Source organism: Panthera uncia (genome assembly GCF_023721935.1).
Source record: "Panthera uncia isolate 11264 chromosome C1 unlocalized genomic scaffold, Puncia_PCG_1.0 HiC_scaffold_4, whole genome shotgun sequence".
NCBI lineage: Eukaryota > Metazoa > Chordata > Mammalia > Carnivora > Felidae > Panthera > Panthera uncia.
In genome coordinates, this window is record NW_026057585.1 from 55,510,271 (window position 1) to 55,523,196 (window position 12,926).

Consider the following 12,926-nt stretch of genomic DNA (forward strand, 5'->3'; position numbering starts at 1 on the left):
TTTCTAAGACCTGTTTGGATCACAGAATACACAAGGGGGAAAGAAAAGTAAGAATAAGAGGTACCTTCTGTTTACCTGTCTCTTGGACAAATAAATACATAAATATTGATGAAAGAGTATGTACTATCAGGGTGGACATGACATAAGCATCTTGAAAAGAAATCTCTAGATGACAAAATGCAAAACAAAACAACAGTAGCAACAACTTTGGTCTAATGGTCATAGATACCATAGATACAATGACCTATGAAGACTCTTTTTGACCAAATATGCTTTGAACCTGTACCTTTGCTTAGATCTCAAACTTTCGACACTTACCCTAGAAACTTACAACTATGGGGCTATCTCCCTCTAGACTCTATTTTTCATTTACATCTACAATCCGTGAGTGTCCATACTGAACTCCCCTTTACCACGTAGACCCCTGCTATCCAAGCACACTTCAGAGCTAACCAGAGTCTACCCATGTCTTCCTCCTGGCCTTCCCAAACCCGAATACAATAGAAATTTCTATCATTCCCTTGAAAGGGCCACCATGTCGGTTTTGGGGAATTGTTTATTGGAGATCTAATACATGTTAAATCTAAAAAAAAAGTTTTTAAAGAAGATCTAGAGTACTTTTAAGAAAAATTTTTTATTATTATTATTTTTTTTGAAAATTTTCTAACTAGATTAAGGGACTTTTAGTTTTGTTTCTGCCACTACTTGGCTTATGAATATAGGCAACTTCTGGGCGCTTGGGTAGCTCAGTCAGTTAAGCATCTGACGTCAGCTTCGGTCATGATCTCGCAGTTTGTGGGTTCAAGCCCCACATCGGGTTCTGTGCTAACAGCTCAGAGTCTGGAGCCTGCTTTGTATTCTGTGTCTCCTCTCTCTGCCCCTTCCCTGCTCATGCTCTCTCTCTCTGTCTCTCTCTCAAAAATAAATGAAACATTAAAATTAAAATTTTTTTATAAATATAGGCAACTTCTTTCTCTTCCAGTTCTCTCCTCTGCAAAATGAAGAGTTTGAACCCAATTGCTGAGGCTCACCTAGCTTTACATTCCAGTGGAATATCGTCTCTGGAATTACACACAAATACTGAGTACAACTGGTCCCTAGTGAGAACACTGAAATCTAAAACATCTGAAACAAGGGAGCACATGCCCTTTGAAAGAAATTATTTTTCAAATGTTTCTGAGATATCAAGGTATAGAGTATTTCTGGACTCAGTCTCTAAGACACCCTGACTTTGGGAAGGCTGTAATATTTAGAGCTTTAAGACCTCTGAGTGTGTTTGTTCAAGCTCTGTATGATAGCACCCCAGCCTTTGGATCCTGACCACCTTCTCTCTAACACGTGATATTTGTGCACTATTTGCCTAGGCTGCCATGATGGCTAAGGTGAGATGCGTTCAAACACCACACAACAGTGATGATTACTGGAAATATGAAGAGGGACTGTTGAGTGAGCAGAGTTGAAAAGAATCCTATTCCATGAAGGGAACGTGAGCTTTTTAAAAAAAAAAAAAAAAATTTTTTTTTTAACGTTTATTCATCTTTGAGAGACAGAGAGAGACAGAGCATGAGCAGGGAAGGGTCAGAGAAAGAGGGAGACACAGAATTCAAAGCAGGCTCCGGGCTCTGAGCCATCAGCACAGAGCCTGATGCGGGGCTCGAACTCATGAACTGCGAGATCATGACCTGAGCTGAAGTCGGAGGCTCAACTGACTGAGCCACCCAGGTGCCCCAGGAATGTGAGCTACTACATAATATGTAAGCAATCCTACAAAATGAAAGATGAGGAATAAGAAACATGGCAAAACACTGGAGAAAAAAGCAAACCCACGGAATGGACAAGCATAGAGGTTAATGGAAATAGGCAGGGAGTCCTCTAACAATTGGCTGGACATGCACTGGAATTACAAACTGCAGTCTTGCAAAGGGGAATTTCCCAAGTAAAATCTGCAGGGGTGCTCCAGCCTCTTGGAGGATTACCAAGGGATGGGGCCTGGGTGGTCTGCCAACATGGGGGGGAAAAAAAGGCAAAAAAACAAGCAAATAAACAACAACAAAACCATGATAAACACAAAAGTGTGGGCTGATTTGCGGCATCTCCCTCACCAAATTGTCAGGTTTACATCGGAGTTTAAGCCCCTATTTCTGAGAGATATGTTACTTTCAAAGTGTCCTCCTGAATGCCAAGTATCTTCCTGAATACACCCCGGAGGACTGAAGGGTTTATTCCTACTGTGGTAGACTGCACACACACAGGGAGGAAGTGTGAGAAGGGTCAGTCCGGTGTCTGAAGTCAGGGGTTCACGTTTTGATCCCTGGTTGGATACCAACCAGCTCTGTGTCAGCCTCCTGGCTTCTTTTACTGCAAGATGGAAACTGTATGGCATGTGTGGGTTTTACAGCTCAACCACCCTGGGCTTGAAATCACCACTCCCTTTCCTAATATGGGGAAAATTACTGAACATTTCTGAGCCCACCTTTCTTTATCTATAAATTGGATAAAATAGCAAGAAGAAAAGATCTGAGACTAGAATTAATTCTAGTACATAGTGGGGCTCACTCACTTAAAAAGTATGTGTTGAGGGGCGCCTGGGTGGCTTGGTTGGTTAAGCATCCAACTTCGGCTCAGGTCATGATCTCACGGTCCGTGAGTTCGAGCCCCGCGTCGGGCTCTGTGCTGACAGCTCAGAGCCTGGAGCCTGTTTCAGATTCTGTGTCTCCCTCTCTCTCTGACCCTCCCCTGTTCATTCTCTGTCTCCCTCTGTCTCAAAAATAAATAAATGTTAAAAAAAATTAAAAAAAAAAGTATGTGTTGAGAATCAGCTCTGTGCTAGATAGTGTATTAGACTGTGGGTTATTCATTCTTCTTAGAATTGTTTTTTTTTTTTTTTTTTAGAATAAATTAGGATACATGAGAAATAATCAGGATCATACAATGCAATGTGGCAACATGAGATAACTGGGAATCAAGAGTTGAACTGTTTTCAACTGTTTTCATGGACCCGGAGTTTCATGGCATGGGCTAATAGTCACTTTCTAGGACCTGACCTTACCTGCGCTCTGCAAGTCCTAACTGCAGGAGTAAGTCACTTTGGCTGGTGAGAAAGTCTGGAAACAGAGCTCTTATGGTTTTTATTTGGGGGGAGGGGATACCTATCCTTCCCTCAGCCTCAGTCTATGTATTTAGAGTGGCCTTAACCCCACCCCCTGGCTCCACAGGTAAGCGTGCAACTCAGGCTATGCCAATAAGAAACTCCTTTATCTTTTAAACATAAGGATTGTTCCAAAAGTGACCCAAGCGAATGACCCAAACCGGGACAATCAGAGCCATAAGCATCCAGGAGTAGAACCTTTCCTAGATCTATTGTGAAAAGGCTGTTCTCTTTCCCTTGGGATTGTTAAATTGGTGAGAATTAAGCCTAGAGCTGCTCACATCATTAATGCCACAGTCCGAAGAGATTCAGCCTAAGAATGAAGTTCACACAGAAGACAGCAGAGCTGAGGGGAGAGAACAACATACAGATTTCTGAAGGTATCACCTGAGCTTCTGGATCCAGCTCTACCTGAAGCCAAAAACCCCTAGACTTTTTGGTTACAGGCACCACCAGTCCGTAATTTTCTTTCAGAGCAGTAGAGGGATGGTTAAGGAAGTTGGATGGTTAAGGAAGTTTCTCTCACTGACAAGACTATTTCACGTGAAAGAGTCTGTATTAACATATCTTCAAAGCCATTCATTACAGGGTATGCAGTAATTCTGCAACTTTTCATGGTGTTCAGGAACTTGGATTTGGGAAGATCTGGAGATATCCCTCAGGGATGCCAAGGTTTTCTAAATTCATATTGCATGCCAATAGAAGGGACCCCCACAAATACTTCACATACCTGTGCTATATTATCGCTTTCTTGAATTCCCTTCTCATTAATCTCATCACACTAACAGTAATCTGTTTCATATCTGTCTGTTTTATTAGACTGCAGGCACAGGACTTGTCTGGTTTGCTCATCAGGGCCTAGCACACTGCTTGGTGGATGGGAAGTGCTCAATAATTATATGCTGAGTTGATTCCTATCAACAACAGACTCTTGCGAACAAAAACGGTGCTTAACTTTAGCAAGAGCCATGCCTGAATGAAGACATGCCAAAGTGAAGTCTCTACCATGGCTGAAGGGCTACCCATCCCGGGAGGGAGCTATTTATTGCCCCACTGGGGAGATTCCCTTATTCTCCCAGTGTGACGGGGTAACCAGGCTGGTGCACTTCCCTGGGACCACATCTCCTGGTCTGGGCACATGAGGCTCCTCCCGGGGAGGACCCATGAGAGCAGGTAGAAGACAACTGGGGAGGAGGAGTGGGGAATGAAGGAAGTAAGGACCCTCTCAAGAGAACCACATTCAAAGTGGGGATAAAAGACATCCCAGAGGTGGTGAACATTTCGTGACATCCTTGTGACAGTACCCAGCACTTTCCATATGTCATTTCACTTCCTCCTCCTCTTCCTCCTCATGCTTTAAAGTTCTGTACGGGTGGGAAAACAAAAGGCAGGCAGAAGACAGGTGACTAGTTCAAGCACACGCGGATCCCAAGTGGCCAGCCAGGATCCGAATTCTATTCTGGCCGACTCTACGGCCCATGCACTTTTCACTGCACTCCGCTGCTCCCATTTGAATTATTTTTTGGAGGTCAACCGGTTTATTTCCTTTCAGCAGTGTTTGTTCTTGGGTCCCTTATTATTGTATTGCAACCTGGCAACTCTGATGTTGCTCACGGGTGTTTTGCACATAAGAAAAAGGAAGCGTTTGATGGGGGGGGGGGGGGGGGGGGAAGGCAACCGCCATTTAATATGAAGAAATGGCACATGTCAAATGTAAATATACTGTGGAAATATACATTTTAAAAACCATTCTATACGCGTGATTAAGTACACTAATTTCAACACTACAAAGGGTGCAGCATGAAATAGGTGATCTCTGTGATACTGCAACCACATTAATAGGGCCGTACATTCCCATTTCAAATATCAGTGCTCACCCCCCTTTGCCTACATGGATGATAAGCTGATACTACATAAACATTGTTAAAGCCACAGTTCCATGCTACAGTAATTCACTTAACTTTAACATGATTTATGGTTCTGTCAATAGGGGAGGTTGAAAACCGTGCACGGAAGCTTCAATGTGAGCTTCATATTTAAAACAGCAATTGTGTGCGTGTGTGCATGTGTGCGTGGGTGTGTGTGTGACAGAAGAAAACATTCCACATAAAGAGGAGATACGAGTCCAATGTTGACTTTGTTACTCTACTCCGAAAAGAAGGAAAATAAAGGAGTCCAAAACATGGAATCAACATTACATTAAGCTACACCAAGAAAAAAGAACTGATAGGGATTCAGCAGATTATGTGATTTATAGTTCAAGCGATACCAGGAAGTCTTATCAATGAGAGGATTTCAAAGCAACCTTGCTCAGAACCACTGCCTTTATCACGTGTGCACATGTGGGTCTATGGTGGGGGTGCGGGTGGGGGGAGGTAGAGAGGGAGGGAGAGACGGAGAGAGCGATGGAGACAGGTGGAGAGAAAGGGGCAAACAATCCCAAGGGAGGGCAGCTTCACGATGAGTTTAAATCTAGGCCCACGTGGTTAATCACCCTACTTTTCTCTCTGGCACTCCACCTGGGGGCCTTTTGCCTCTTTAAGAGATTAAGGAGTCAACTGGTCTTTCTCCTGTAACCTGTCCTCCTTGGGACCACATATTAGCAGGATTCCCCTACAGAAGAGCTCTCTTTAGAAGTTTGCTGCCGGGATGACAAATTAACCCAGCAGGGTGTCCCACACATCTATCTCGGTACAAATTATTAGTGTAATAGAGCTTTTAGTTATGCATTTATCTAGTAATTATTGAATGGCGACACAGAACCAAGCTGAGCAGCCATGGCCTTTTATGAGGTTCGCTCGGTGGGTGGCCTTACAGTTAATTTAGGATAGTTTTCCACTAAGCAGTTCACTTGCAGACAAATTAGCTAAACAGCCTTCTCCTTTAAATATTTTCCATGTCATAGTGAAACTCTTTACAATACAATAAAGGTACAGTTTTAATTACACGCTTCCTGACTTTTGTTTAGTTGTAGTTTTAAAACATTTGCTGGCACTGTTTTTTCCTTCGGCTGGGCAGTCATAGCTGGTTGTAAGTATCTGGCTAATGAATTTAATAATTTCCTGAACTGGGACTTAAAGGGCCTTCGCTAAAAAGCTGCTTTTCCCCCTTACCTTCCAGATCCTTCAAATCCCACCGGCAGTATTTCTCACTGGGCTGGACACCAGCACTTGAGCTTAACCTTGACCAGTGTTCACAAGCCCTCTTACTTGTCTTTCAGTGCACTTCAGAGGTAGTGTTCTTAGGTCCATGATGCCTCCATTGGAAAATCAATTCTGGCAATTCCTATTGTACAGTGACAATGTAATGTCTTCTCAAATGGCATACTCCACTAATAAATAAACACCTTGCATCTGTTGGCAGATTATTTCAGCACCTTGTTAGCAACAGGTACTTAATTGCTTCTCGTTTCCCTGAGATGATTCAATTGCACTAAACCAGGAGAGGCAAATTAGATTCAGCTCCTTTGAAAGGAGCACCGTTCTACAACTAAGTTAAAAGCTTTCCTAAGAGGCAAAGAAGTTTGCAGACCACTTAGGTACTGGGCAGCGGGGAGGGGGCTATGCCAAGGGATAGGTCCCACAGTTATGGTGGTGATAAAGGGGGTATGTCTTCTTGTGGGTCCTTTACTTGAACAAAGAGAAACTGTAACCTTACAGCAGATAATCATTTTGAGCTCAGTATTCCTCTTAATGCTCATCAAGTAGAAGCTCTGCATGAAGACAAAGCAAATATATATTGAGCATTTATTCACTACGCAATGCATCTCCCTAAATGCTACCAAATACATGCTCTTGAATATTCTATTATTATTACACATGGGGGATGGAAAGGACTCCCTGTTATTCCCAAACTTTCTGTGTGCCTTCAATAAAATCCATGCAATCACTCATTTATTCAACAAATATTTGTTGAGTGTCTTCCTTACGCCAGGCATGAGGCTGAGGGACACAGATAGGAAGAATAAAGCCATAGTTCCTGCTCTAATGGGCCCTGCCATCTAGTGATAAGTGTTGCCTTCATATTTTACCTCTCCTTCCTTCCTCCTCTATTATTGTCTATGGATCTACACTCCTCCAACCTTTCCTGGTGACCTCAGCTTCCTGGAAGGTGATCTGAATTCTCATAATTCTCTGCAGTATGTTTTTCTTGGCCACACTGGGAGATATTGTTAACTGCAGACCCTCAGATATTTCATCACTGAGAGCAGGATCCCTGCTTGAATCATGAGGATCATGGACTTAGAGAGGTTTATAGAGCATATATGCTTCTGCCTACCTCTCCAAACCGAAACTGGCATGACTCTTTGAAAGCCGCATGATAAATCTTTGGTTTATATGGCTATTGTTTTAGCACATCTTATGTATATTTTTGGTACTAGGGCAATTTTTTAAATGTTTATTTATTTTGAGAGGGAGAGAGAGAGCAAGAGAGTGCACAAGTAGGGGAGAAGCAGAGGGAGAGGGGGACAGAGGATACCAAGAGGCTCTGTGCCGACAGCAGAGAGCCCGATGTGGGGCTCGAACCCACAAACCGTGAGGTCATGATCTGAGCCGAAGTCAGGCATTTAACCAACTGAGACACTCAGGCACCCCAGGACAATTTTACTTCTAAACTGCCTTCATTGTATATGTTTTTTGACTCCTAAAGAAGTGGGCAGTTTAGTCTCATGCTCACATCGTGTATGTCTTTAATTTCTCAGTACTTAGTTGTATAAAAGCATGACTTGTTTGCTGTTGCTTTGTTTGGTGTGTTTGCAATTAGAAGGTACCCTGCTGGAGAACAGGGGCTAAGTCTTATGCCTGTTTGGACTCTCGCAGTGCCAAATGCCAGAGGTCTCTGTCAGGATGCCCTTGTCCCCGACAACACCTGTGCTTCCCTTGTCACAGTAATACAACTGCTCGCTTTCTTGTCCCGTCATCCACCGAGAGGTCAGCACTCTCCAGCCAGAGTCCAAGCTGCTCATGTTCACTCTATTCAGCAACTGGTAGAGCCCCTTGTACACACTGTTAAGTGCTTGATAAATATTTGTGGAAAAAAATTAATGGGTCCCCAGACAGTAATGGGAGTCTGCAAGTAGATTTTAATACTGAAAAAGTCACACTGTAGAGCTAGTCAGGGAATACGATGGAGTGAAACAGGGCCAGACGCTTGAGAGGGCTACTTGTAAATGTTTCCCCAGATGAGGACAATGTCTGAAGTATCTCTTTTGCGTCTATGCTGCAAGATGGCACAGTTGAAGAGGATTTCGTGCAGTCCTCACGTTTTCATAGGAATTAGCACACCTTCAGGCATGAGCTGAAGAGGTATGCCTGAGTGACTCAGCTTACCTCAAGTGCTCAAGTTGAGATACCCTAAGACACCTCTAATGAAATCAGATATGGTCTCTAGATTTTGAACTTCTTCAACTTGACCACTCCTTTTTTTTTTTAAACAGTAAATGTATGCTTGGCAAAAAAAAAAAAAAAAAAAAAAATCTAATAAAGTTGCTTGTTACTGTTAAAACAACAACAAAAAAAGTCACACTGACCTCAAAAATTGTTTTTTGAAGTGATTTGCATCTAACAGAAATCCTACATTACCAGTAGCAAGGATTTGTGGGCTAATAAAAAAAGGTCACATGATATGTTTATGGCTGTTATTAAAAAACTCAGTGTGATAACATGGGTTATGTCATGCTTATCAAAAGATCTAAATGGCTATGTTATGTCTTACTAATAAAAAATGTGAAAACAAATTAATTGTTTAAATAAATGCAGTTTATTTCTCCCAGTGGGTAGAAAAAGGTAGCACCTACAGATATAGTGGTAAAGGCACTGAGTTGGAGACTTGATTTCTATTCTTGGCTGAGATCTCTCTCATCTGCAAGAGTAATGTGGAATAGTTACTAACTGCTAACCAGCAGAGTTCTCCGCTACTTAGCTACTTATAAAGCCCCCTTTTATACAGAGTGGCAACATGTTCAGCTTAAAAAAATATATATATATATATATTTCCCAGCCTCCCTTGCAGCTAGAGGTGATCTTGTGGAATACATAGTTCTGGCCATGCAGCCTAACATTCTACAAAAGGTAGCAGAATGAGCTGGCTTTTCTTTCTGCTTGGAATGCTAGTGTAAAGCAGGAGTGCAGTGGCCACATTGTGACCATGAGGTCACAGCATGAGGATGGACACAACTGACTACAGCAAGGCTAAAAGAAGAAATCTCAATCCTTGGACTCGAACGGTCCTGAGTCACATACTTGTTTTTATATGAGAAAAAATATGGGGGCGCCTGGGTGGCGCAGTCGGTTAAGCGTCCGACTTCAGCCAGGTCACGATCTCGCGGTCCGTGAGTTCGAGCCCCGCGTCGGGCTCTGGGCTGATGGCTCGGAGCCTGGAGCCTGTTTCCGATTCTGTTTCTCCCTCTCTCTCTGCCCCTCCCCCGTTCATGCTCTGCCTCTCTCTGTCCCAAAAATAAATAAAAAACGTTGAAAAAAAAAATTAAAAAAAAAAAATATGACCTGTTTGGTGAGATTTTCTGTTACTTGCAGTCAAACGCATTCTTAGCTGATACAGGAAATGAATTAGACCAGATTTCCAGGGCACTCTTCTGAAAGTCTGTGGTTCCAGGGGAAGCTCCGTAAGTGCTTACTCGCTAATTACTTTCAACCTCTGCCTTGAGATGTGGACAGTGCCTGCCCCTCCCCATTTCTAAATTCCCTAGAGCACAGAGCTGTTTTACTTAGTGTAAAGCATTCAATTAAATGAAATACTTAAATTAAGTATCGTTCATTAGCTTGTTTTTGAAAATAGCAAAGATTTTAGGCAGACACCTAAAGACAAACTTTCAAGGAACTCTAAAATATTACTGCTCCAAATTTAAAGGGCAAATTTACAACTGTTTAAAAAGCAAAGGGAAGACTTGTTTAAAAAACAAAGGTTTTTTTTCGATTATCATAAATCAAACTGTCGTGATTAAATACTTTGTTATGGCTGAAATTTTGAGTGCTGGCAAAAGAAAGTTTTTGAAAGCCCAATCATTCAGCTTAAAGTACACAATAATTGTAATAATATACAATGACATGTAGATGCTTTTATGGAAACTTAATGTCTTCTCCACTCCCCAGGGTATTCCAAAATGCTTTAACCCCTTTACCTAATTTTAACTACATAGGTGGCCAAGTATTCTTCCCATGATACAGATGGCCAAACTAAGACCACAAGGTTAAATGATTTATCAAAGCCACAAAGAAAGCCAATATTAGAGAGGGGATTTGTTTAAAAAAACAAACAAACACACACACACATATTTCTACCTTCATGATGTACATAGGGAAGTGATTAGACTAGCATAAAATACAAAAAACCATAGTTTCCATGTCAAAGTTTTACTCATATAATCTTATAAAGGTTTTCTTCCCCATCGTGGACATTCCTTATATACATATTTTTAATTTTTTTAAACATTTATTATTGATAGACACAGAGCATGAGCAGGGGAGGGACTGAGAGATGGGGAGACACAGAATCTGAGGCAGGCTCCAGGCTCTGAGCTGTTAGCACAGAGCCTGACGTGGGGCTCGAACTAACAAACCTCGAGATCATGACTTCAGATGAAGTCAGATGCTTAACCGACGGAGCCACCCAGGCGCCCCCGTGGACATTCCTTATAAAGAAGCCCTGCATAAACTATTAGCCATTTATCACCCTTAGTTCTTGTGAAGCAATGGGATCTTGTCATTGTGGGGGAGGGGATGATGTCTTTTGTGTACATTTATGTGCAATCTGATACTTTTTATTTATTCAACCAGTATTTGAGCATAATATCCATTGCATGAGACACAATGAAGGCAATAAAAAGTGTAAGTTATAGATCCTCCCTTTCAAAGGTTTCATTCTACGAGAACGACAAGGCATGTACATTAATAACAAAGCAAGGCACCAGTGGAGGAAATCTGTAGACATGAAAGGCTATGGGACTTCACAGAGCGTGGGGGGGATGGCAGCCTGTGTGGAGCTAAGGGTTTGCATGTAAAAATTGTACTTGCACCGGTCTTGGGATGGGCAAAATGTTGATAGGTGAAAGCAAGAGGGACGACATGAAAATTTTCAAAGCCTGGGTGAAAATGGGTGATTGAACTGTTTGTATGACTTGAGTACACGCTCTATTTCCAGGTACTGGGCAAACAACTGCAAACACATGATTTCATTTGCTCCCGAGACAACATGATTCTCTTGAGGCAGAGATTACGATCTCCAATTTATAGAGGAGGAACCTATGACTCAGAGAAGTAAAGCACTGTACCAGGTTGACACGGTTGGTAAAAGTGGTGGAGACAGGATTCAGACACTGGTCCGTTTGACCCCCACGCCTTTATGCTTACCCACTATACAATGCTGCCTCCCTCAAGGCCCTATTTTTCTGCACTTGTTTTGAACTTTCAAAGAGAGGTTTCCTTGGTAACAACTGGCCACCAAATTTCCAAATGTGGCTTATATCTGTAGTCAAAAATAGGGCCACTGTTTTTTAAGCACGGTGACCTTGCTTTGCTGTTGCTCTGTTAAAATATCACCTCTGGCCTGAGCACTGAGATATGTCATACAGTTATTGTTTATGAACTGGGGTTTGTCTAGTCAAGGTATTTTAAGAAAGTTTTAAAGAAGGCAGCAGAATCCTTGCAATCTGAGTCCTACCCAGAGGTGAATACACCACGTGATTCTGAGCAAGGGTGCAGTAAACAACCCCACCCCCTTCCCCCATCCCTGTGCTCTAGGACCCTTTCTCTTCTTCCAGGCCCTTTGAAGTTCTACTGTCTGTCTGGATTCTCTATAATGATTTACTGATTTGGGTTATGGCAACTCTTTACAATAAAAGGAACATGTGAGGTTGAAGTCTCCTTTATGTACACGTCACATTTATTCCACGCTGGCTCGTTCGGTCAGACTCTCTCTTTCAGTTTGGCCTCATCTTCCTAAAATATCAACTTTTAATCCTGTGATCTCATTCCAAGCATTAGCTTTCCAACTGGTTCAGAGAAGAATAAAGGACAATATGGCACCTGCAGCAAATATTTCTCAGACAGCCAGACGCTCAATGCCAACCCTAAAAAATATCTTAGCCCCCAAATGTCTCATGTTAGCCCATCTCCACTCAGATTCTTGCCACAACAACACCACTGAAGAGTTTCATCTACGTTATTCCAATTCCCTTTACCAGACCACTAAGGGGGGGGGCAGGGTGCAATAAGAATGGGTACCTGAGTAGATTTTCCAGAAAGGAGAACCGAGGATACTGGGAACCATCTTGAATTCTGGTGAAAACAAAGAATCTTTGGTATTTCATAATTCTTAAACTAGGTGTCTCTTTTCCTCATAAACACTGTTCACGCTATGAATATAAGATCAAAGCTCATTGTTCTGAATGCTAGGGAGGTCCACTCTGGTTCAACCCAGCATGGGCTGTTTCAGCAAATATGTTTAAGTATGTGGCATGAAGAAGCTCCCAATCTTGGCACTCACAGGTAAACAGTAGAATTGTTTTAATAATTGTAGAACTACAGCTTTAAGGCAAGACACATAGAAGGCACTCAATATTTACTGAATAAATGATAATATATGCACATCGCTTTATGCCCTCAAAGAGTCTCTACAAATACTGTCTTATCGTGTTTCTACATAAGCATAGGCGGCTGGGAGGAAAAGTTCTTTCAACAATAGTACTGGCCCATTTTACTGGTGAGGACATTAAAAAATCCACAAGATAAGTGGAAAGGCAAAGAGGCACCTTACCCAGCTA

At 42.2% G+C, this 12,926-nt stretch overlaps 1 protein-coding gene across 7 annotated transcripts in view; it reads right to left on the reverse strand.

The window, feature by feature from the left end:
- The window catches only part of NFIA (nuclear factor I A), a 373,386-nt gene that overhangs the window by 62,123 nt on the left and 298,337 nt on the right, over positions 1-12,926 (reverse strand). For 5 of the 7 annotated variants that reach the window (XM_049618571.1, XM_049618569.1, XM_049618567.1 and 2 more), the window contains exon 8: positions 12,388-12,441. The exons of the other annotated variants lie outside the window; for them this stretch is intronic. In XM_049618571.1, coding sequence (XP_049474528.1) covers positions 12,388-12,441 — 54 coding nt within the window. The remainder of the gene's footprint in view (positions 1-12,387; positions 12,442-12,926) is intronic. 7 annotated transcript variants of the gene reach the window in all.